The sequence below is a fragment of the Bos javanicus genome, chromosome 27 (genome assembly GCF_032452875.1).
Source record: "Bos javanicus breed banteng chromosome 27, ARS-OSU_banteng_1.0, whole genome shotgun sequence".
Classification (NCBI taxonomy): Eukaryota; Metazoa; Chordata; class Mammalia; order Artiodactyla; family Bovidae; genus Bos; species Bos javanicus.
In genome coordinates, this window is record NC_083894.1 from 27,047,448 (window position 1) to 27,074,668 (window position 27,221).

General features: G+C 36.7%; 1 protein-coding gene across 2 annotated transcripts in view; it reads right to left on the reverse strand.

Moving 5' to 3' along the window:
* Nucleotides 1-11,868: 11,868 nt before the first annotated feature.
* PURG (purine rich element binding protein G) overlaps nucleotides 11,869-27,221 on the reverse strand; it is a 40,693-nt gene continuing 25,340 nt past the window's right edge. The window contains exon 3 of one of the 2 annotated variants that reach the window (XM_061404422.1): nucleotides 11,869-12,765. In XM_061404422.1, the coding sequence (XP_061260406.1) occupies nucleotides 12,670-12,765 (96 nt within the window). In that variant the 3' untranslated portion in view covers nucleotides 11,869-12,669. Of the gene's footprint in view, nucleotides 27,059-27,221 lie in introns of both variants that reach the window. The other variant, XM_061404421.1, reaches the window with a different exon arrangement.

Sequence of the window (27,221 nt, forward strand, 5' to 3'; positions counted from 1 at the left end):
GAGGAGCGCAGTAAAGAGGCAGTTAATCACTTATACAGGGCAGTTCTTCAGGTGTGTGTTTACCTTTAGCCAATTAACTGGTTTCTTTTCCCACACCTGACCTACCCCTAGGACCCTCCCCAACATGCCATGCCTGCACAACTTTTTCCCAAGATCAATTCCAGCCCAGAGACCTATGGGATCACATTTTGACCCCCAAAATGAGGGTATGTGTGAAATGTCTTATTGCCCCAAGGATGGGACTATATGACCTTCTGAACATTTAGTCAAACAAGGTTTAGCCCCATTCTCCTGCCATGACTGCAATCTTAAGGTGTCCACAGGAGACAAAGCCTACTTATCCTCTTTCAGTTGTTACTTCCATTTCAGAGAGCAAACAGGAGGGTGGCCGTAAATATCTAACCTGGAGTTCACCTACCTCCTATTTCAGGAAATGCAAACAGCAGGGCAGTTGTGAATGCTTAGCCTGGGGCCCATCTAAGTCCCTCAGAATCAAAGGCCTCCATATAGCAACTGGGCACTCAATAGGACGGACGACTCCACGAATCTTCCTGGGAAGAGGTGGAAGCAGGAAAACTGTAGGGGAGGAAGACTTTCCCTTTCTTCCCTCCTAGGGGACCAAAAAGCTGTTTGGTCATATCTGATTCTTTTCTAATCACAGCCTTGGTAATATAACCAATGTTTCCATCTGTGTCCTGTTACAATGAGATCAGATTTTTTTCAACTATGTAAACAATTATAGTGCCATAAAAATAAGAATGCTCACTAAGAGTTTTTGGATTCTGAAGAAATTGGATCGGGAGAAAAAGATAAATATTTTTCATCTCTGTTCACAAAGGTGTATTTCCCCAAATCTCAGATTAATTAAGAGAAAACTATCCTTAAGTCTAGGAAAACAAAATATAAAATAATCAAAAAATTTCAAATAAAACCATAACAATTATAATCATCCTCATTCATGCAGCCCCATGTAATTAATTCTTCTTCATCTTGATCCTCTTTTAGCAGCTTTACAAAGCCATTTGTTTCTCCATTAGAGTTCTATAAATTCTCACTGAATTCACCAGTAGAAAAATTATTAGTAATCTGTATTCTAGAGTACTTGTCCTTTTCATGAGGTTCTCTGAAGATGAAACACTTCTACAAAAATATCAGAGTAAAACAATAACTTGTGTAAATAAAAAGACTTTAACACGACCTTGGGTAAAAATCTGGTGAGAGCTCTCTCTCATTTTGATGTTGTTGATGTTGTTGATAAGGAAGTTTGGCTATTTCCGTGACATACATCTTAGGATAATAGCTAGAATTACAAGTGATGACATTATATTAGGACATATCAGATTTCTAGGAACTTCATAAAATTTCTGGAACAGTTATACACCTCTACAAGTAAAACATAAAGAAGGCTTAGTATTAACTCCTTATTTGATAATGTTTCTCTTGTAACTTAACATATAAAATAAAGCTGATTAGTTTAACCACTCCATGTAGTTTAACATATCAAATAAAGTAAATTAGTTTAACCCCTCCCTCTCTCTCATTTTTGTTGTTGTTGTTGTTGTAGTTTAATAAGGCAAGAGAGCAAATTTTGTTTTTGAGATGTTCCAGAGTCTCCTGAAAATAAATTCCAGTAGTTTGAGGTCAGAAAAACTTCATTTAGAATTTAATTGGGGGGAGGGGGAGTGTGGGAAGTTTGCTAAGATTTTTTTTTATATAAAAAGGTTTTAAAACACTTAAATAGATGGGTTCATTGATTACGTGAAACAATACTGTGTTACCCATTTAAACCAAAATGACAGAGACAAAAACAGAAAGTTACATGGTTGTCAAAAAAACCTTAGCTCTTTTAATGGAGAAGACTTGGTTTTAGATAATCAAAGACCTGATAAAGACAACGTGAAGCACAGTCAATTTTTTCAGTAAGACATAAAATCTTTGCTTTCCAAGCAGATTACTTAAAAGGTAAAGAAAACCTTTCTAATTTTTTTTAAATATAAATTTATTTATTTTAATTGGAGGTTAATTACTTTACAATATTGTATTGGTTTTGCCATAAATCACCTTTCTAATCTTATCAAGAGCTGACCAGTGGTCCAATAAAACATTGAGTTTTTAGTAGATGAAAGAAAATTAAGTTTTAACTTTACATAAGCATAAGTACACTATTTAAAATCTATTGTAATAAATTTATTACATTTTTAGACAGTTTGAGTTACACGAAATAAAACCCCCTTTCTTTCTCTCCTGCCAAGTTTTTCTATCAACTTAGTTTGTCCTTTACTTTCCTCTTTCTCATTCAGAAATAACCAGTTTGACTTTTGGGCAAATTAATTTCTTTTATCTTTACAAAAATGCACCTCCATACCTCATACCTTTCTTACGCCCAAACACATCCTAGTTCCTTTGCATACAGAGTTGCTTCCCTTTTTATTTCTAGTATGTGCGTCAGTCGCTCAGCTATGTCTCTTTGCAGCCCATGACTATTATTAATACATCTTATCCCTTAAAACCTTAATTTCTATTGAAAACTAAGAAATAAGCAACTGTGAACTGTGCTACACAAACATTCTTTACACTGACACATTTGTGAATGCATTTCATAATTTCTAGATGCATATACTTTCTCATAGTATAATTTTTCAATGTGGAGCAAGACATGTTTACTAATGAGTCCAAGTCTCTTTTGTTTGGGCTTCTCAGCTCAGTTGGTAAAGAATTTGCCTGCAATGCAGGAGACCCGGGTTCAATTCCTGGGTTGGGAAAATCCCCTGGAGAAGGAAATGGAATCCACGGCAGTATTCTTGCCTGGAGAAGCCCATGGACAGAGGAGCCTGGTGGGCTACAGTCCACAGGGTTGCAAGAGTTGGACATGACTTAGCGATTAAACTACCACCATGAACTTTTGTTTCTCTGTAATAGGCAACCAAAAGCAAAAATCATGTTCAACATAATTAATGTACCTGTGTTTTATCTTACCTGGAAGTGATCTAGATAGTCAATGAATTTCTAGCATTTAACTTAGCAAAACTACTTATAGAGATTTGGGAAACTTATTTCAGTAGACATACCATAAAACACTTATTGTTGAAAAGTTCACTTAAAATTTTTAATCCCACTACATTTATTTAATTTACTTGTTCCCACCAATTTTCCCATTAATCAAACTTGTTCCCATCAATCAAAACAGTTTTTGATCAAACTTGTTCCCATCAATTAAAATAATTTCCACCAATCAAAACTTGTTCCCACCCCTAACTTCATGAGACATCAAAGCAGCTAGTCATCACCTTGTTATTTTTTTGCTGATAAATTTGACAACAGAGTTAATATGAACTTACTTAACTTTCAGTAAACCTAGGCAGAATAAAAGTATTATATTTAATGATGATAACTGTAAAAATATGCCCATTTTTATAAACCAAACAAGCTAACTTTTATTTAACAAAATTATTCTAGATCATGTGAACTTGAAAACATTTGGGTTAGTTTTTATATTTCTGAGGATATACTTAATTTATATAGCACTTGATTGTCTTTAAGCCAATTAAACAGAACTGTTCAGAAATTAATTTTGGCAATACCCTTCAGAGGTAGAAAAATATCCCATATATAAAACATATATCCATAGATACAAAAACATATAGACAGACGCAGAGACCCTATACTTTCATTCCCAAATTTTAGCTATGAATCAGGTCCAACAATATAAAACTCACTAGTTTATAAATAACAGTTGGAATATGTTAAGATTACCCACTCAGATGACTAAAGCTTTTACTATTTGTGGACAAGACTTTTAAGATTCGGATTTTCCCATGACAAATCCTGTAGTAGCTACGGACTAGAGTTTGGGAAAGGAGATTTTATAGCAGTGTGCATACTTCAAAACCTTTTTTCCCCCTTCTGTCTCAGGTGTTTGTGTGCAATGTTTTAATTATCTCCTGGGGTGTTTATATTTCACAGACATGGTAAGATAGATGTCTTCGATGCATAGAGAAAGAATGTAAGTTTTCTTTTCTTTTCTTTTTTTCTGAGAGTTTTGGAGTCATCAAAAGTTGAGAGTAAATACTATTTAAAAATTTCCTTCTTTTCCTTATGTGCAGGACAATTGTACTTCCAATGTCCTATTTTTTTTTTGTAATATGTGCAGATGTCTGAAGGCAAAAAAGAAAGGGTCTGAGTGGACTTTGTGCTATTCTCAGAGTTGGACTTTTGTTTCTCTAAAGATTCAGTTGGCAATTCAAGGATTTTTTATTTTAACTTCTGTTTTTCTCTTGCGTTCCTGCAAGCTATCTTCCTCGGTTGGGTAGCTGCCTCCATGACCATGATAACAGTTTGACTTGCCCACTCAGCCACACTATTTTGAATTTGTCTTTTTATACTTTGGAGAAAATCTCCTACTAAAGCAGAAATGAAAGATTTCTATGTTCTGGAGCCTCATGGTTTAGTGCAGTATGCCTTTGAATAGTCTGTACAAAGCATTCAACAAAGACTTCTGGACGTTCTTTCTGAGCGCATAATTCAACCTTAGACCAGCTCACCTTAGCGGCGAAAGCCTCTTTTATGGCTTCTGTTAGACCCTGAACCTCTAGCTGATCCATTTCCTGATAATTTGTAGGAAGGCCTGGGAGAAACTTTGGTCATCGGTCTCCTCCGTGAAAGGGCTTTTGAATGACCACTAATCTTTCTAATTCCTCTAAATTTGGTCGGATCTTCTGAAACTGGAGGTAAAAGGGCTTTATAATTTAAAAGGTCTGTCACTGTCCAACCAGGGTATATAAATTCTTGATGGTGGGGGGTCAAAGATACATCTGTAAAGGATATTGCATGGGAAGGACTGATGCTTGCCGAACCAGATTTAGAGCCTAGGAGAGCAGGAGTTGTACAAGACAGCAAAAGCAAGCCCTACTGACCTTCCCAGGTGCTTTTACTAAATTCACTTTCTGACTTTAAGCATTTACACTTGGCACCTGAATACCCTGGGTGTAAAGAGCAGGCTGAAGGGCTAGGAAATTAACAGACAGCTGGGTGTTTAAGGGATTTTCTGGGGAAGATGGGGGAGTTCTGAGAATTTGCTAATAGATGATGCTGGAATTTATTTTGGATGTCAACTTTGATTTTTGTTCTAAATCTAATTTCTGTTCTTTCAGCTTGTGAAGGGATTCCCTCAAGTTAGCCTTTATAGTCTTTTCTGAACTCTCTTTAATTTGGTCTTTCCATAAGTAAGATAATTGTTTAGGATGAGCACTCTCAAAATTTTTTTTTCTTTCAAATATAGCCAATTCAAAGGATTCATCAGCCTGTCATTGATGAGCAGGATCTTACAGTAATCTCCATAGTGACTCAAACCAATAAGCCTTTTTATGGCTCAACCATGAACACAAGAGCCATCCCAAAGGAGAGTGCAAAACATGCAGTCCTTGCAAGATCCAGAAAATTCATTTCCAGAATTTAGCCCAAGAAATCTAAAACCTCCCTTGAGAATGTGAGAGAATGTGAGACATCCGACCACAAAGCTGCTACTCTGTGACACTGGACAGGAACTACTGGAATGGGGCTTTTCCAGAAATTACAAGACAATGAAGGTTGAAATGACCAAGGTCCCGTCAACTACAAATTGGCACTTGCCATCTACCTCTACAAGGATTAAATCATGAACCCACTGCAGCAGCTGGTCTTCAACATCCCCCTGAAAGGAGTTGATGGTGAAGATCAGGAATAAGGCACTCTGTGCTCTGGAAAAAACCGCCAGAACCAGTCTTCAGATAGATATTTTCAGGAGATGATTTTATGAGCCCAGTTCTTGCATCTCCTCATATCTAGAGAAGCACTAAAATCCTTTGTGGTGACATGTGGTCCTTATGATTAGCAGTGACATCCACGAGACTAGCAGAAACTTGTGCAAAAAAAAAATAATGTGCTTGATTGCACTTATATACTCCCTCTTCACCAATATCACATGTATAGTGACCTCCCACCACCTCTTTGGAGCAGTTTCTAAGAGCTATAGTCCTCATTTACCCCCAAATAAAACTTAACTCACAACTCTGACATTGTGCTTTTTTTTTTTTTAAAGCTGACAGTCCCTTTGGGTCTGGGACCCCTTCTGACAAATTCCCCTTTGAGCTGGCACAACGAGAACGCTGCTTGCAAACTTGCGTCTCAGAATCCCAGGGTGTTTGGCCACCAAAGCCAAGCCAGCGCTGCACCTTCCAGCTGATGGAGACCAGAAAGTATATCCTCACTGGCCACAAAGCCAAGCTCTCAGGACAAAGAACAAAATGAAAGGAAAATCTCCTCTGGTTTTTACAGAGGTGATCCACAGCCAAGTTTGTCTAAGCAGATGCTGGCCGGATGACAACTGTGAACTCACCCGCCCGTGAGGCCGCTTTGAGTGACAAACTTAGAGGACCTACACCCGGTTCCACTCTGTGCTTTTCTTCCTTACAACGAACGACACAAAAGAGAGAAAAGAAAACAGTGACCGTCTCTGGGGAGGAAAGGGATCCATAGAAAACAGGTGTACTCATCACAAATCTCTACCAGAGTTGCTGTACCCAAGTAACCAGTTCACACGAATATTTTCTCCTACTCATCTCAATTTAAGAAAACGAAAAGGACTCCCACATGCTCACTTCCAACACATCCTTAGGCACAGATTCAGGAGACTGACGTGGTAAGAATTCTTACCTTCTGCTGGCATTTTTCAGAGGTCCCAGGATCTCTCAGTAGGCCCTGAGAAAATACAACCAGTCTGTGGAGGGTCCCACGTTGGGCACCAAAACTTGCTGTTGTTCAGTCACGTCCACCTGTTTGTGACCCCATGGACTGCAGCACGCCAGGCTTCCCTGTCCTTCAGTATCTCCCGGAGTTTGCTCATGCTCGTCCATTGAGTGGGTGATGCCATCCAACCATTTCGTCCTGTCTTCCCCTTCTCCTCCTGCCCTCAGTCTTTCTCAGGATCAGGGTCTTTAGGGGAAGGAAAATTTTCCCTTCTTCCCTTCCAGGTTCTTTGACTGGTCTGATAATTAAATTGACACAGGACAGATTAGCAGGGGAAAAAAATGAACTGAATTTCATACATTTCTGAGCCCATAAAAATAGAAGACTCCAAAAAGTGACCAAAGCAGCAAGTTTTATACCTTTTAAACAAAAGTTTTTGTGTTTTTTTTTTTGATTGATTTTTATGATAAATCGACTGAACAAAGGGGTTTGTACTTGGGGTAGAACACCACTGAAGAAGTGACAAGATAGACAGCCTTTTGTGCCTTGAATTCCCTACTCTGATGATAAAGATGCCTGCTGCCGTGTTGGTGCAGAGTAACTTCACATGAGGTGGATTTCTTACTTTCAGGGGACAAAGGAGGATCAGAATGTCCTTTGTGTGCTGGCTGTTTTTTAAGTAATTTTAATTCAAAATAATTCATATGCCAAAATGGTACATTTCGGGGTGATATACTCTGCTCTCTTTCATCATTACTGCCAGGGACCCACTGGGGAGTTTGCCTCCCTGTCCTCATAGCTCTGGACTCTGCAAAGTTGGAGGCTGTCCTCTCCAAATGAGGCACGTCCTTGCCAAGAAACACAGCTAGGAGCCATTGAATTACAATGTAACTACAAGTTACAGCTGCTGTAGCCTGCACCCTGGATTCCTTTTGCTAAGGAACCAGCAGGTTGGAAGAGTTGCCATCTGAGGAAGGATAATTCACTGATCAGTAGGAGATGGTGCTGCTTTAAACAAGGGGGCAAGGAAGGAGGAATTGTGTAAGGAACCTACATGATTCACTCCAGCCACCTCTGGGTACTCCCTTGCCCCGCTGTATCTGCTCTCAAAGGTCTGTAGAATCTGAGAACCTGCTGCTGGGTTTGATCTCAGGGCCACAACTGGAACGCATCCTGTTCCTCCTTCATCATCCATTCTAAATTACCGCTCACCCCTGCTCTCACCTTGGCAGGAATCAGTGGCTTACCTGATGGTATGATTCAAACCTTCACTCCCAAGTGGTCTGATCTCTTGGTAATCATACCTTTCTGGGGTGACGGCTCAGATGAGCTGATGTGATTATTTCCCTTTTCTTGGCAGGTTTGTATCACGGAGTCCATCATCAGATGATGCTATTCATTAATATTACTCATTTCCTTTCTATCCGATTTTATACTTGTCAAGAAACATTGTTACCAAATTTTAGAAGTAGATTTTCCTGCCCTGCACGGTGGTGGTGTAAGCCTGGAGTCCCAGCTACTCCGGAGGCTAAGGCGGGAGGATCACTTGAGCCTAGGAGTTATCGGCTGTAGTGAGCAACGCCGAGCGGGTGTCCGCGCTAAGTTGGGCATCAATATGGTGACCTCCAGGGAGTGGGGGTCCTCCAGGTTGCCTAAGCAGGGTGAACCTGCCCAGGTCAGAAAGGGAGCAGGTAAAAACTCCGGTGATGATCAGTAGTAGGATCACACCTGTGAATAGCCCTGCTCTCCAGCCTGGGCAACATAGCAAGACCCCCGTCTCAAAAAAGAAAAAAAAAAAAAAAAAAAGAATAAAGTAGATTATCCTATTGAGAATTGCCAACTAGTTGATACAGGTATTCTAATCTATCTAGCATTTATTTCCTTCCTTTAAATAATCATTTTTAAAATTATAAAAATAATATTTGATCATCACAAAATAATTTTAAAAGTATAAAAGCAAAATTTGAAGTCTACTTCTTGTGCAGTTTCCTTTCAATCCTACTCCATCAAAGCAACACTATTTTCTGTTGGAAATTGTTTTCTCCATTGGATATTGATGCTCAAGGTATGATTTTAATGATCTTGTTTGAAAGGAATCTCTTGTGTATTTACCCAGAATGAACTAACAAGACTGAACTTTTAAACACACAAAACTGAGGGCCAACTCTTTCATGCAGAGTCGTTTTTAATTTTCACAAGCCAATCTTTCATTCAGTCTTTTATGATGGCAAACACTATGCTTTGCAAACAGTGTAAACTTCAGTTACCACTTAGAATATGAGAGATTGTTTAGGGAGAGTATGTGTAGTGCTGTGCTTACTGCATTTTAATTTTTATTTACTCTTATGAACTGTGACTTTTTTTTCTAATTACTTGGATTAAAAAAATTTTTTTTTAACTTTCTATTTTGTGTTGAGGTTTAGCCAATTAACAGTGTTATGATAGTTTCAGATGAACAGAGATAGGACTCAGTCATACATATACGTGTATCCATTCTCCCGACTCATTTGTTTTTGTGTTAACTTTCCCCTTATTTTCTAGAAGTCTTCCCCAAGAATAAAGTAGGGGGTAAGAAAAGTAACTGTAGTTTCAGTGTGAACTCAGTGTGCACTTACTTCAGTAGTTTTAAAAAGAATGTGTGAAGACCAGTTTGAAATAATTTAGGTTATAGATTGACTTTAAAAAAAAGAAGGTCAGAGAATTCACTGGAAGTCCAGTTGTTAGGACTCTACACTTCCAGTGCAGGTACGCATGGGTTTGTTTGATCCCTCATCAGGGAACTAGGATCCCCCCCCCCCACAAAACACTAAAAAGCTAAGAAGAAGGTCAATATTATTAACATTGGATATTTTCAAACTCAAAGAAATTCTTAATGAGAAAAACCAGTTCCCTAAGATGAGTGAGGTTAGGCTGTTAGTGTACACAAAATTTAGCTTTAAAGATGTTCCTCAGTGGAAAACATTTGGATCTTTATTTAAGTTTTCATTCAAGAATTTACAAATGGCACTTGAGCTTAAGATCTCAAAGGGAAATTATTGTTTAGGGAACAAAAAATGCAACTTAACAAAATAAGGTTGATAAAACCGTAGAGGCAAATATAATTTTGTACCTTTTAAAAACTTTCAATGATGTTTTCACTCAGTGAGGGAGGGACTACTTTATTTTCATAAGCAACTAAACTTACAAAGTATAGTCATTGTATTACTTTTTAGTTATAAAAGGCAGGTGAGATTTTAAAAGTTATTTCATACTAAAAAAGTTGATAAAAAATTTATGAGAATAATTTTTTAGGTAGGACAGACAAACTATGGTCAACTTTAATTTTAAATATGGTTGACCATGGGAATAAAAATTAGAGATCTTTCCACGTAGATTAAAAAGTAGATTGTTTTTTCCAAAATCAACTTATTTATTCTCTCATCCTTTCATAAAATTAGAATTTTCTTTCAATTCACAGGCAAAATATTATCACAGAAATAAAAATACTCTAAAACTTTCATAGATCTTTCTCTTTTTGATGAAAGAAAACCTGGAACTATTTTGTAGTACATTTATTAGTTGCCAGTTTTCAGGAGATGAAGTCCTGTAAAGGTAGTTATAAAAATATACAGTAGAAATGTCTCTAGGGAGAGCCTGTGATTTTAGTACATACTGCATTTGTTCAAAATAGTCATGGAGATGGGCCTTCCCTGGTGTCTCAGTAGTAAAGAATCCTCCTGCCAATGCAAGAGGCATGGGTTCAGTCTCTGGGTCAGGAAGATCCTCTGAAGGAGGGCATGGCAACCCACTCCAGTATCCTTGCCTGGAGAATCCCATGGACAGAGGAGCCTAACAGGGTACATCCATGGGGTCCCACAGAGTTGGACACAACTTATCAACTAACCAACAACCACCAAATCATGGACACACAAACCCAGTGTTCACATGGGCTCTGTTCTCTAAACTTCATTTACTGACATTAGAAGTTAGACAGGATTTAATAACTATTTGAAGCAAAATAACTGTAGCTTATACTTTTTATGTAATAAAGAGCCATAGTAGTATGGGAATGTCATTTCAGTCATGGACCCATTGGATTAGGTTAATAGGTTTGATCATCTTCTATTTGAGATCAATGATTGTTACTTTAGGAGCTTTATAGATTTAGCTGGATCTTTTCATTTATTTATTTAAAATTAATGTATTTATTTTAATTGGAGGCTAATTACAATATTGTAGTAGTTTTTGCCATACATTGACATGAATCAGCCACGGGTGTACATGTGTTCCCCATCCTGAACCCCACCTCCCACCTCCCTCCCCAGTGGTACATACACACAATGGAATATTACTCAGCATTGAAAAGAATGCATTTGAATCAGTTCTAATGAGGCGGATGAAACTGGAGCCTATTACACAGAGTGAAGTAAGTCAGAAAGAAAAACACCAATACAGTATATTAACACATATATATAGATCTTTTCTTTTTAAATTTAAGGTTATCCTTGAGTTAGGAAAAACACCAAGCTCAGCATACGAATTCACACTTTGTCATAAATTGAATTTATCTCTAGGTGAAAAAGCCCTCTGCCATCATGAAGAAAGGGAAGCAACTTCATTTGTCCTAATGCTGTGATTCTTCGTGCAAATACTAAAGTTAAAAATCCAGTGAACCCCCTGCATGGAGTTATTTATTATGTCATTCTGGCATGTGATATTGGCTTTGTTCTGGAAAGTTCCAATTTGGTTTTTTTTTTTTTTTGGTCCTATTTCATACTCATGGGGAGGAACTTTAAATATCATTTAGGAATGGTCTTTACAATGTCTTTGCGTTGTACTAAAGATTTTGAAGGCCTACTTGCTTCCATGTAAATGTTATCTCATGGACCAGGTGATAAAATTTTATTAATAAAATATTAAGATAGATACTCAGAACAGTTGTGTTCTCAACTTACTTTTTCCAGATTTGATCAATCTAAGTTTTATAGCTCTGATCTAAACTTGATTTTAGAAGCCAGCCCAATTGGATTTAAATTCTTGAAGATACCATAGATTTGGGGGCACAAATAACATAGTACACACTTCTAGTAAGATCTACTTTGGGTTGATATGAGGGCTCAGGAGAACTAACCTGCTTTCTGAAAAATAACCGAGAATCCAAACTAATCACACATATAAACCAGTTTATTAGATTGTCAGTGATACTTTGAGACAAATTCAAGTTATTTTTATTGTTCTTTATATAAACAGAGGAAGGGAGGAAAGTTTTAAACTTCAAGCTTTGTTCAGCATGTGTGCAGTTAGCATCCACAGAAGCACCATCGGATATGGAAGAATTAGCACCACAGAATTTTCGGACCTAACTGTTGACATGCATCACTGAAAAATTTGGAACATGAAAACTGAAGGAGTACGTGGTATGGTCTATTAGAAACAATACAAGGCAATTTATGACTCATTTTCATACGGTACAATACAATCACCAATCAATGAGAACCTTTTAAGTACAATAAAGGACAAGAAACACTTTGTACCCTGTTAACACTAAAGCAGTTACAGATTTAAAAACATGTTTTCTTGGAAGAGGCGGTGGGTTGAAATGATCCCTCCTCCTCAATTTTTAAATTCAGAGTTATATAGTTACATGATCTCTTAAGAAAGTATTTTCAAATCTATATCTCTCTACCAATGCCGACAATTTTTTTTTTTTTGAAAACAGAAAGGTTTGATGAACTAAAACAAAACAAACAAACAAACAAAATAGAGTCTAGAAGTACTCCAGTGTGGTGGAAGATATTCCACATCAGATCGGTTTGAAAAGGATGCCAGTGGTGCTGACACTTGTCTTTCCTTCCGTGGAGGAATGTCAAGTACGGAAGCCTCGCATTCACGATGAACTTCGGTTCATTTCTTTCACCGAATGCCTTTATTCTGGAGTGTAACATGAGAGATTTATTCTTTATTCCTCTACTGTTTTTGTAGTGTCATGGGCTGTTCCTTTGGCTGGATTTGACAACAGTGAAAAGGGTTGATATTCTCTCTGGATTTAGGGTAATTTGTGAGCTAAAGAAAAAATATTAATTTAAATTTAGCACAGATGAACTTTTAAAGGGATTTTCACTATTTTCACAGTACAAACCCATAATGAATATCATTGAAAACCTTTCTGTTAGAAAACATGTAACAAACCCTCAATTTTAAGTCTAGGCCAATTTTGGCGTATTTGAAGATACTGTATAAGAAATGTGCAATAAGAATAGATACAGGTATATTCAGATCTCAATGCGTTGGTGCCAAGGAAAAAATATTTTTACTCACCAAGAGAAGAATATACCTTGAAGCATCTATGCAGACACATGAATCAATCATATATCTGCCCAACTTCTAATTCTGGAATAGTGATAACAGGGTCATTTAGGAAAAAAGTACTCAATTACAGTACGGCAGCAATTGTATGTTGTATATATTTAACAGCAAAAACATCTTTGAAAATAGAATCAGTACTATACGTAAGTTTACAATTCACCATTTCTATACTTGTAATACATGCATTTGTTTTCCCAGTTTTTAAAAATCTCACTAGGACCAACATCTTTCTGAACAACAATCTAACATGAAACAAAAACCTTCTAAGGAAAATATTTAGCATCACAGAGACTTGAGAAAAGTCTGTTACTCAGCATCACAAAATACTCGATAGATCTACATTTAAGATTGTTCATGCCATGACATTAACACACCTTTGGGTTAATATATCTTATTTAGAAAAAACAAAACAAAACGAAGAAACGAACCAAAGAATTGACATGGAATTTATCTTTAGTCTCTTCTTAGTAAGAGTAGACTTCTAATAAACTTGACTCCTTTCTGTACCATGTAATGATGATTGCATCTATGAAGCAGCATTTACATGTAGCAAAACGTTTAAGACTAGTGACAGGAAAATGGTCACTACAGAGAAAGAATTAAAAATAAGTAGAATTATGGAAAAATGTTTTTTTCTTAAGTGAACTGCCCTCAAACTAAACAAACAAAAAACACAAAGTCTGTTTGCTTTGAAATATTCTTGTGTTGAAAAACATATTTGGATACAAGTTAGTCTATCCTTACAAATATCAGAGAAATGTAAGGTATACCTTGAGAAAAAAATTTAGCTTTTGGAAAAAAAAAAATCCTTTTTTTTTTCTGTTGAATCAAATCTATTGTTTAAATCAAGTATTAATTTTCTGAAGAGGAAGCAAGTATACACGGCAGCACATCCACATTACTGATTTAAAGCTGGTAATTCACCAGGCATGGTTGATTTGAGCATAGAAGCAACACTGATTTCTTAATGTGTTAGGGTTACATTAAAAAAAAAAACAAAACTCAACTAAAAATTGAGTAATGACAGGCTGGCTTAATATTTTGATTGCCCTTATCTTTGATCAACATTTCAAAACAAGGTAGTTCCGATTAAAAATAGGATTAAAAACTAAAAGCTGTCTAAAAATTGTTCAATGAAAAAGCCTTCAAATTTTACAACATTTTAACCTCAAATGATTGTAGACTAACTCAGACTAACATTTTGCCATTATCACAGACACTTTTGTTACACTTGAGTTTTTTCCTGCAGTGTTCATTGGTTGTATTATGTAATGCAATTTTGTTACATTAAAATAGTTTGAATTATTATATTTTATTATAAGAAGCTTTAGAAAAACACATAAGTAGGATAAATTTATAAAAGGATAAAGAATATTTTATGGGATTTTAGACAAGTTCTATACAGACATATAGCTAGTTCAAGGTAATAAAGTGCCTTCATTTCCAGGTAATTACTTTTTCATTAAAATATTTTAAGGCTTTACAAGAAACTTAATGTTATCAGAAGTTTGATAGCATATGGGGTTATGCTATTAATTAGCATTCTTTCATAGTTTTCATTTCATTTAATCTTTTGATCCATATTAGGTAATTTTTAATAATTAGCAGCTTAAAATGATAAAATTTGAATTGCAAATTCTGAATTCATTTTGCGAGGAAAAAGAAAGATGTATAATTTCTAAATGCTGTGATTTGAACATAAGAATCACATGTTTCTTGTGACTGATCCGTTTATGTCATAATATATAAAGGCCAATGTCCCCCAAAATTCAACAGAATACTTCATTTCATGGCAAACAGGGCCATGACTTCATTCATTCATATATTCTGTTGTCTGTACATTTAAAATGATTGTGCAGCCTTAAATGAAAAAGGCCGCAGAAAATCTAAGATAATATCTTCAAATACAGGCACAATTAATATTTTTTATTGCAATAGCTTATGCATAATCTATATTGATGCCAATACCTAATGTTAAAGCATTTATATTTGTTTTCATTTTGCTTCTAATACCCACAGATGTATCAGGATGAAATACTGGTAAGCTAATTGAAGTACATACAATAGCCATAATCATACAGAATTCTATTTCTTCTCGTCATTTTTCTTTGGAGGATATGGGGGTATTTTAAACACAGCTCTGTCCTTAGTTCTCTTGGCAGCTCCAGAGTTTAAGATAAATTATGTCTATATGGACATCAACTACTTGATTTTGCTCTAATGAATTAAAATGTTTAAATATTCTTTTCAGGCATTTAGTTATTTTTATCAGAAAATTGCTAAAGTCAGGCACCAGATTAAAGAGCCATGATATCTAAAATGCTTTCTTAATTACCACTGTATTAATTTCAAATGTTCCTTAAAGATTTTTGAGATTACATGTTAAAAGGAAAGGTAAAATGCATTGCAAAGAATGGTTTAAGTTAACGTTCCATACAATTAGAAAAATAGGAACTACCAGTAGGACCAAAGTGCTAGTTTTAAAATTGAGTTTGGTTTGTAATTTAAAGCCTAGTAAGAGTCATTCCTGGGAATTAAAAAAGAAATTACAATGGCATAAACATTTATAATTGCACATTCCTTTACCAAAGTGCCACAAGTTACCAAAACATTTAAAAAATGTACATGATGCTACTTTTCAAAATCTAAGTATATATAAATTTACCTTTATTTTTAATAGTATAGTACAGACAAACAGCACAAATATAAGCAGGAAGATGAATTATAACTTTCTAAAAACAGTATAGTGTATTTAAAAAAAATAACTATTATGAACTTTTGTCATTATGAAGATTCAAACCCAAAGTATAGCCAAAGCATTTCCATAAAATCTGAAAACATCATGAGAGTTTATGTAGGCAAATTTTAGTCACACCCTGTCATGCAATGCAGAGACATTAAGTGCTTTTTTTTTAAAACACTTTTTTTAAATTTGACTACATATTATACTTACTTTCTTCAAATGTTGAAGGGACAATATATGCAATAACTGAGCTTTGGAGACAGTACTAAACATAAGGTTTCTAGCCTTAAGTGTTCGTTCCTCTTAAGCACAGCAAAAAAGGTTTGATGCATGGGTTATTAATTTTCATGCTTCTATCTCTTTATTCTAAATAGAAATGTAGAGAGGTCATATAAGAAGGACAAAAGGTCATTAGAGGCCAAAGCACAAACATATGGAACAAACATGGTGGAACCTCTCCATATGATTAAATTTGGTGAATTGGGGGAAGACAATAAAATAAATGATTTCTTTACCATGTAATAATTATATTAATATATATTTTAAAATAAATGCCCCCACATAATATTAGAGTTTTAATAGTTTTGTAGTTTGAACGTGATGACATTAAACTAAGGAGGTATCTGTTTATAAATTGTGACCAAAAAAAATTGTATTGTTCAAAGGAGAGAACATGGGATTGTGATTGTCAATGACAGCCCCTTGTTTTTTGTTAGGCTGCAGGTTAAACACTGTGGTGGAGCGTCTCATTTAATTAGGGTGAAAATGCTGGGAAAAACATACAATAACTTATGTTACAATGAGGATTAGTTCACAGTCATGGAATATTAAATGACTAGCAAAAAAGGACCCCTTCCTTTTTCTACAGTTTGAGAATCTCCCTTGGATGTAAAAATGACCACATAAAAGCATATGAAAGAAGTGCCCAATTCAATAAGTTCTTTATCTTCTGAGGATATAGAATGGGATACAAATTGAGATTTGTATCCTCTGAGAAATTCTCTGAGAAAAGCAACAAACTTTAAAATCAAGTAAAATCAGAAAGGATCAATCATGATAAATCACTGATAACGACTCTTTCCAACCCAACATACAATAGGTAAGTCAGAGAAACAACAAATTTCCTTCCTATATAATTTAAAGGACCTTCTTGTAGTTTTTGAGTATGAAGATATAATCTCTTATTGGTAAGTAATAGTCTTGATAGTGGTGGCATTTAAAAATTACTAGAGAAATACTTCAAATAATGGAAATGCATAATATTTCTAATAGAAATTATAGATGTGTGGAAATTCCACACTATGTATCATAATCCAACTATATATTACCTCATGTAATACCCAGTATAAGATTCCACAATATTTTTTGCTGATACACACACAGATTTTTTTTCTTGATTTTGCAAAAACAGTTGTATTTACCTAATTTAGCTTTTCCCTGGAAGCAGTGCTATTGTGATGACGTAAGTACTGAAAATACCTATGAGAACCATTCCTACCATATAATTTAATCTTGCTTTCTATTTCTACTGTATTTTCTACTTAGTATTTCAATATCATTCAGCTGTTGTATAGCACTTTTCATTTCCAAATGCCTTACAATGATTAGAACAGTCACTTCTCACTGCATTCCTATGAGGAAAGGAAAGTTCATAAACTGCTTGAGCAGTGGTGGAACTACGCAGACCTTAGGTATCTTCTCCAAGCCAAAAGCAGTTGTCCAATTCTATGTATCTATACCATACGATCCCTGGGGTCAAAGGCAAGAGCTTCTCTGCTTTACAGACCTGGCAGCCTGTTTGGGTCATGCTCTATGCAAAATAAATATTTGTTGACTTAATGAAGGAGAAATGAGATTGGAAAAAAACAGAAGAAAGAACCTCAACCCCACGCCCAACTGAAACGGTGCGCTTGCCCACTCTTGCTTCTCTGCTACCAGAGGGTGGTAGTGTTACGCGTCTTAAGTGATAGGGTGGTATTACTCACTCATGATGGCAAACCCATGTTGTATATGCTCACCAGAATATCAATGACACAACCGTTATTACAACCACTCCTCAAACTTTGAATGAATCACCTTGCCTTTTGCCAAACATTTAAATGAGAGGTTGTACTTTCATGCACAGTAGACTATTCTTTTCCCAAGCTAATTCAGGCACAAAACAATCAAGGAAGTAATCCTTCCAGGCGCAATCATTATCTTGAAAATGGAGAATAACCGAAGGGAGTGGAAAGACAGCTACACAGACAGTGCGAAAGGAACCGGGGAATTCCGGTATTTCAGTGTTTCGGAAATAAGTGCAGGAAAGTTAATATCCTTGAGGAGATAGAGATTTTAGTGAGCTAGGTGAATGGTGAGGTTCAACTAGATGATGTCAGTCTTTTCCAGCTCTAAAATTCTTTGTTGTGCTGTGCTTCCTTCTCAGATATGATGGGAATGTGTACGGTTACCAAAATAAATTTTATTTTTAAGAGAAAAGAATAAACTTTGTAACGTTTAATATCCTGGATCTCGTGAACAACTGAGTATTAAGTTTTTTCTTTTTCTTTTCTAGGCCTTGTTGACTGGAAAAAAAAAAAAAGCACAATGTGAAAGTTGTGAGTATAGTTTTATTTGGGGCAAAATGAGGACCACAGCCAGGGAGACAGCACCTCAGAGAGCTCTGAGAAACTGCCCCAGAGAGGTAGGGTGGAAGGCCAGTATATTGGTGATTTTGCAGAAGGGGAATATATGCATCAAGCACATGTTTTTTCCAAAGGTTTCTGCTAGTCTCATGACGGTCACTGCCAGTCCCAAGGAGCCGACATCACCGTGAAAGACTTTAGTGCTTTTCTGTATATGAGGAGATACAAGAACTGGGCTCACACACCATTCTCCTGAAACTATCTTACTATCTGTAGACCTGTTCTGGCAGTTTCTCCCAGAGCACAGAATGCCTCATTCCTGGTCTCCACCCGGAACTCCTTTTAGAGGATGTTGAAGGTGAGTAGTTGAAGTGGCTCATGATTTAATCCTTGTAGAGGTAGATGGCAAGTGCCAATTTGTAGGTGACAGCCTTCTTTTGCAACGTGCCATGTCAAGCCTTTTAAATCCTAAATAAATCTACTTAAATTATGTCAACCTACTGTGGATATTATAATACTTTATATTATCAGCCAAATTGGCAGCTAAGAGCTTGCTCCTACATCCATAACTTTACATGAATGTCTCTGAATAGGTCTTACCCACTAAGTGCGACTCATGACCTCATGTTCAATTTCAAGGAGAGAAAGGGGAAATTGTTTTTTGTAAAAATTAAGACTTTTGGTTTTAAATCACAAATGATAATCATACTGAGTATGAATCTCTAAGCTGCTGTACATGTTAATAAAAACAGCACTATACAATAGCTAGATTAATTAATTTGACAGAGAAGCAAAAACATTACTTATCCAAAATTAGGAAGCAAAAATCTAATTTTTATTAGCCAGAACATAAATACATGGGTGGAGGAAAGATGATTTACTATGAACTTTAATTTCTGCTAAGCTAGGACTTCCAAAACTCTTTAAACTGCATGTACTCACTGGGAAATCAGGCATACCATTTTTTATCTCACAACCTAAGACCACTTTACACTTTGAACGTTAAAAGCATGTCCTCGCGCATACCAAAACGGGAACCAGGGCTATATCCTCACTTCTCCACGTGGCAACAAACATATTGACAGTTAATTAAAATTAATTACTACAACCAAAAAAATGGTGAACTGCTTAGAGAATTCATGCATACTGGTCAAAAGTGGTTAACCATCTTCATAGTATAGAACATATATCCTTGAAGCTGAGTATGATAGCACTTCAAATCCTCCTTATGGGTTAAATTACAGTAGTAAGACTCTTTTGGTAATTTAAATGTAACTGCTTTTTTATGAGAAATAAGACTTGGGCCAAATTCTACATTAAAGTAGGTCATGTTAAAGGGGAGTTTCATTTCAGTATTTCTGGAATAATCAGAATGAAATATGAATGTGGTAAAATAATTTAGGAACCGTAAGGAGAAAAATAGCTATCAGAGACAAGAAGGAAAGTATGTGTATTTAGCGGCAGGCAGAAAGGCAAAGGAAATGAGAAAATAAGTAGATGAGAGGGATTCAGAGACTGGGAATAGATGAAATGTTATTAATACTCTCTCAGTGATCTGGCAAAATATTTCCTGCGAGTGTCTTTTTCCATAGAACTGATGCAACACTGTAGTACCATATGGTTTCTCTTCCCCTTGCTGAATAGTTGTATAAACTATTGTTGAAAATGACCTCCTAGTTTCCCATAAAGTTAAGAGAGCGCCCGTTGGGGGTGCTCTTCGTATGACTGTGTTCTGCAACCTCTTTGTGGTTCTGCTGCTCCCCATTTTAGAATCTTAAGGGTGGACATGGCATGGATAGGAAAGGACTAAGCCAAAGACCAGCTCAAGCCTCTCCTTTCTTTAGTTACATCTGAATTCAGACTCCTCTTTGGCAAGAATAGGAGTCTCTTAAAAAAGACAACAGCAGATCTGTTGGTACACAATTGACTACGCCACACCAGAATCATAGTATTATCTTTGCTTAAATATATTGCTGCTCCCCAGAATCTCAATGACTCTTTGCTTAAAATGGTAAAATTTAGGAATTTCCTAAATGTTTCCCTGGCGGTCCAGCAGTTAAGACTCCATGCTTCCAATGCAGGGGACACAAGTTTGATCCTTGGTGGGGGAACTAAGATCCCACATGCTAAGCGACCAAAAAACAAAAAAATCTCTATGCCAGAGGTGATAGTTATACAACTCTCTAAATACACCAAAGATAACGGAATTGTGCAAGTAAAGCAAGTGAATTGTATGGTATGTAAATTATAATTCAAAAAATTAAAAAACAAATAAAATGGCAAAATGTTGGTAAATTTAATTAGAACTTTCAGAAGAACAAAAAATGCAATCTGGATGTTGCTTTCATTGTATCCATTCTCCTTTCATTACATAAAATATGGACCCATGTGAGTTTCCAGTAATAAAACTGAGTTCATAAGGTTTACAGTATATAATTTTAAAAGTGTATACAAGCAACTGAGGCATCACCATACTGATAAACAATGAAAGCATTCCTTCCTGCATGTTTTGATAATACAGATATATAGAGATATCATAAGAAGTGTCTCCTAGCCTGGAATTATTTTTCACATTACTTCCTGAGCTCAAAACAGAGCTATAAAGTTAAAAAAAAAAAAAAAAAGCAGTAACGGTTCACTGGCTATTCAATTGTTGAACTGCACAAGCCCATTACTTCTGCTTTTAATAGAACAATAGCATAATTTAGGGTCTCTCAAAAGAGTACGAATATAACTAAGATATAGGAGAGTTGCCTGAATGTTAGGAGCACTATCATTTAATATTAGCAGATATTTTGTCCCCTCCATCCTTACTACAGGGTTGCTGCCATGATTCAGTTAAGATACTCAGAAAAGATCTGCTTATTTTTCGCCTGTTTAAAAAAAGAATCATTAGCAATAAAAAGGAAATATAAATTCAACAACAGGGATGGTCAAGAAACTACTAGACTGAGTGAAGGAAGTCAAACAAAAAATACTTATCAACTTATATGAAATTCCAGGATAGATGAAAGTGACTTATGGGGTGAGAAATCAGACTGGTGACTGCTTCTGGAAGTCAGGATGGGGGGACGGTGTGCGTGGTGACTGGGAAGGGATACCTGGGAACTGGCGTGAGGAAAACGTTCTATGTCTTGATACTTGCCCAAACTGACTGACTGGTATAAGAACTGTATGTAAATTAAACTTGAATATAAAACGTTCAACAGCATTACGACTAAGCAAAATATACCCCCTGAAGAACCATCGTGAAGGTTGGTATCACTTCTCTTTTTTCATGTCAAAACTCCTACCCTCACCATTCCCCACAGAGAGCAACATATCCCAGAATGGGGTCTATGATGTACTCTGCAGACGACATGGACTTTGTATCAGCACACTAAACTCAAACAGGCTCTTTGTAACTGGAGAAAAATTGAGACACATTCTTTTATTGACCACAGTAAATGTGTCTTTATATCTAAGAAAAGATATAAAACATCTGTTTCAAATACACCATAGAATTGGGACTTCCCTGGCAGTCCAGTGGTTAAGATTCCATGCTTCCCATGCAGAGGGCAGGGGTTTGATTCCTGGTCAGGGAACTAAGATCCAGGATGCCCCGCCTGGTATGGCCAAGCAAACAAAAAAAACTCCTAGAATGTGAAAGGTTTTCCAAGTCAGATTTATTCATGTGAAAATACTAATTTATACACACAGAAAAAAAATAAATTAAAATTTTGGCTCAAATGCTTAAAAGTAATCATGGCAGTATGGCCTTCAATCCTGTTTTGGTTCCCCAAGGAAGTATGAATGCAGGTGCAGCAGTAGTGACCACTAATAGTAGTGACCACTAATATCTACAGCAGGTCGATGAACTTAAAACATTTAGGTGGGAAGGAAACAAAATTTTATCTTATGCTGTGGTGGCAGTGAAGTTGCTAAGTTGTGTCAGACTCTGCGACCCCATGGACTGTAGCCTGCCAGGCTCCTTTGTCCACGGGGTTTCCCAGGCAAGAATACTGGAGTGGACTGCCATTCCCTCCTCCATTTCCTTGTGCTACCTGGTGCGTAATCGAGCGTAGACAGTATGCCACATTTTAAAACTATTTCAATGCCACTGGTTGGGGCCTAATTTTTAATGATTAGCTCACCACTTCAAATCTAAGGGGCCAAGCTCATTGACTTTAAAGAGGTGACAATCAGAGGTAAAATATTCAAGGAATTCCCAATTTCCTATAGAAATAATCTTATTACACTACTGGACAATTCTAAAAATAAAGTGAAGAAGTTCTACTGGTTCTGAGAAGAAAATAGTAATACCCGGACATATCCTGAAGAGAATTTATGTGCAAGTGATACCAAGTATTCATGGGCAAAATTAAGACCATAATGAAAACCAGATACTTATTTCTCCAAATTATTTCTTATTTTAATTCCATTTCTAACCTACCAAAGGCTTATGCTGTCCTAAACTGATGTGTTATACAAAGGCATCTAAAATATCTAATTTAAGTGCTATTCATCATTTCCACCAGAGTAGAGGGAAGAAACGGAAAAAGTAAGCCATTTCCCTCGCACAATGCCTGCCTGTAGGAGGAACTCAATAAGGATGCATGGAATCAATGAATGAATGCTTTCATTTCCTGGAACTGTCATTTCTTACCTCACACAATGACTTCTTACTATACATTAAAAATTCAGTGTGATTGAAAAGGAAAAACATAGGCACATACTTATTTAAAAAAAAAAAAAAAGTAATGCCCTGGGGGTTTCCCTGGTGGTCCAGTGGTTAGGACACCGGGCTTCTACTGCAGGGAGCATGGGTTCAATCCTGGCTAGGGAAGTAAGAGCCCACATGCCACACAGTGCGGCCAAATAAGTTTAAAAAAGTAAATAGAATGAAAGTAGTGCTCTGAAACCACATCATTATCGCTGCTATTGCTATTGTTGACCCCAAAACTTGTATCAACATACACTGATGTAATTGGAAAACCACAACAATAAATTGCTACATGATAACCGAGATGTGGGAGAAGGCAATGGCACCCCACTCCAGTACTCTTGCCTGGAAAATCCCATGGATGGAGGAGCCTGGTGGGCTGCAGTCCATGGGGTCGCCAAGAGTCAGACATGACAGAGCGACTTCACTTTCACTTTTCACTTTCATGCATTGGAGAAGGAAATGGCAACCCACTCCAGTGTTCTTGCCTGGAGAATCCCAGGGACAGGGGAGCCTGGTGGGCTGCCGTCTATGAGGTCACACAGAGTCGGACACGACTGAAGCGACTTAGCAGCAGCAGCAACCTCGATGTTTAGCTATAAAAAATTTCCTTTTAAAAACTCAGTTGACACTAAAGGACACCATTTGCTTTTCTAGAGGCAATGATAAAAACTTGTATAATTAATGGCATGGGTAGTTGTATGATGCTTCAGATAAATATCTTCTGAGATAGTGAGAGGTTTAAAGGTTCATAAGCACCAAAGAAAAACAGAATGCCAGGTGCTAGAAGATAGAAGAAATATAGTCCAAGATGATATAAAATGAGGAAAAGCTCAGTATTAGAATGATGGTCTATAAGAGCCTCTTTTATGACGGTAACTGGGACCTCAATTATAATGGTTACTTTCTGGTTAAATAAGGGTTAGAGTGTGTGTCAACTATCAAACAGCTATTTTTCAGAAGAAAAAAATGACTCACAAACATGATCTTGTTTGTAATAGCTTTCAACTTTAAAATAAATGGGTGAGAGAAGTCTTGTAGCTAAGAGAAAATAAACACATATTTTAAATGAATCACATATTCCACCCCCAACAGATTTTGAAGCAAACTAATAGAGAAGTAGGTATTAGGTAGTGGGAAGACCATTTAATAAAGTTTAGCTCAAGTTCTGAAATGATTAGTTAAGTGATTTTGGACAAGACACATAACATCTTTAATGTTTTTCCTATCTGGTATAAGAGACTCGGGTTCGATCCCTGGGTCGGGAAGATCCCCTGGAGTACGAAACGTCCACCCACTCCAGTATTCTTGCCTGAAGAATCCATGGACAGAGGAGTCTGATGGACTACAGTCCATGGGGTTGCAAAGTGGGACAAAATTGAAGCGACTTGGCACAGCACAGCACATAAAATGAAGGTGTTACTGCAAAGATTCCTATGTTGGTTGGGGGTGGGGTGGGGGGAAGTTGAGGCAGATGAAGACAAGAAAATCCTAGGTTGTCAAGTCACTAAGGATACTTACAAGAATACTAGGAAACAGGTGATTACAATCCTTTTAGCTGTGGGGCAACTGGCCCCAAATTATGCAGACTGCCAAATGATCTTCTTTTAAAAAAAGTCAAGCAAAGCATTTCTGTTTTCCTCCAGCAATAAAACCATGCTTTGATACTTCCTTGTCTGCAGACAGATTATTCACTTTCTTAATGGTGTCTTTTGATGGGCAGAAAATTTTAATTTTGGTGAAGTCTAGTTTTTTTTTTCTTTCATAAAAGTTAGTGCTTTTTGTTTCCTGCCCAAGAAATTTCTGCCTACACAGTTGTTGGCTTTTATATTTTACTGAAAACAGCTTCAACAGATTTTAACTAACCCAACTCCCTTGTTGCAGCTGTACCTGACAGAGTTACTCTGGTAAAAGCAAACTTCCACTTCCTTCCAATTTTGCATACTTTTGTTCTACTTTCTGGAGAACTATCCACTTTAAGCGTTGGAAAGAACTAATAATGAGGTTATTAAGTTTATTAAATGCTTATTATGTGACAGAAACTTTGCTAACAGCTTTATGTATCTTGAAAGTGAAAGTGAAGACACCCCGTTGTGTCCGACTCTTTGTGACCTCATGGACTAGCCTACCCGGCTTCTCCATCCATGGAATTTTCCAGGCAAGAATACTGGAGTGGGTTGCCATTTCCTTCTCCAGGGTATCTTCCTGACCCAGGGATTGAACCTGGGTCACCAGCATTGCAGGCAGATAGATGCTTTACCATCTGAGCCACCAGGGAAGCTTAGTTTAGCCACCTAAGCTTATGTATCTTAGGACGCTGAATTTTCTTTAAGAGCATTTTGGCTGACTATAGGTTCTGTGAGGCAAGGAACCTTATCTGTTTTGTTATTGATACATCCTTTGGCCCAGCACATAGTCATTATAAATGGAAAGCTGATTGAATAAATTCTCACAATGATTCTGAAAAGGTATAAAATTTGTCCCAAATTACACAATATGTGACAAAATTTGATCTTGAACCCAGGACTGGCTGACATGAAAGTCTGTTCTATACTCTTTACCATTCTCTACTAGACTACTGACACTGCCTGATACCTCTGTGGGGAACCAGTACCTAGAAATACAGCTGAAATTATTGCCACAGGTTAAGGGGGTGGACAAAATGCACTGAAATTATTTTATTCCTCTGAAAGCAAAAAGCAAACATGGATTTTCTACTAAGCTCCTTCATGATAATCCTAGGTGTACTGACCTTCTTATATTTATAGCTATGTGATTATTTATGCAGATTGAGCCACATGAAAGTTTTATGGTCACAGAAATATATGCAGAGATAAATTCAATCTCCATGTGAGAATTTAGAATTCAGCCTGCTAATTTCTCAGTGAGGCTAGAAGTGAAAGTGAAAGTCGCTCAGTCATGTCCAGTTCTTTGCAACCCCATGGACTATACAGTCCATGGAATTCTTCAGGCCAGAATACTGGAGTGGGTAACCTTTCCCTTCTCCAGGGAATCTTCCCAACCCAGGAATCAAACCCAGGTTTCCCGCATTGCAGGCGGATTCTTTACCAGCTGGACCACAAGGGAAGCCCAAGAGTACTGGAGTGGGTAGCCTAGCCCTTCTCCAGGGGATCTTTCCAACTCAGGAATCGAACCGGGGTCTCCTGCTTTGCAGGCAGAATCTTTACCAACTGAACTATGCGGGAAGCCCCTGTGACATTACAAAACCATGGTTAACTGGGAATGCTAGGAACAATTCATTTATTCAATGGAACTTCCTAGTCAGCAGTTTTAACCACAATGCTCTTGAGCCTGTTGAAATTCAAATATTCCTAGTATGTATGATTATTTTGATTTTCTGCTTCAATAAATACAACAGTGAACATGATAAAATTTTGTGTGTGGGTGAAGAAGATTACTGCACTGTTAACTATTATAATGATATAATGGAAGAAGATGTGGGTTCTTGAGTTAATTTGCTAAAAACTTGGAACATCTGTTTCAAACGGGTTTCCAAAAAAGCCTGCTTCCAACTTATTATGTGGTCATTTATCTCTTGTTCAGGAGTGTGTAGGGGAAAAAAAAAATCACCAGTTGACTTTTAATTATTAATTGAATTTACTGTGCAAATCAAGTAGTTTTCTCTCTTAAATTCTCCAAATAACATGTTTGAAGACTACAATGCAACGCAATGCCATGACAGGACTCGTGTCTACAGGAGGGGATTTGTATTCTACTCAATAGGATCCAGTTCTGGGAGGTTCACTAAGGTAGGAAGCTCAGGAAAGAGGGTCAAATTCTCAGTAACTAGCGACTGAATCTAGACAGGTGGTTTCTGTATAGACATGCGCACCAATATAATGATTTGACATGCCTTCCGCCAGGGTCAAAATACATCAAAGATTCAGTGTAGAACTGCACCTAAAGATGTAACAAAAACAGGAAAGTAACTAGAATGCATTAAAAAATATTTTATTTAGTTATAAAAAGTATGTACTTAATTTGAACAAATTTTACCATTTAAAATGTCTATAGTTTTATTATGAAGGCTTCAACAAGCCGTGGGCTCCTTATAAACCTTGGT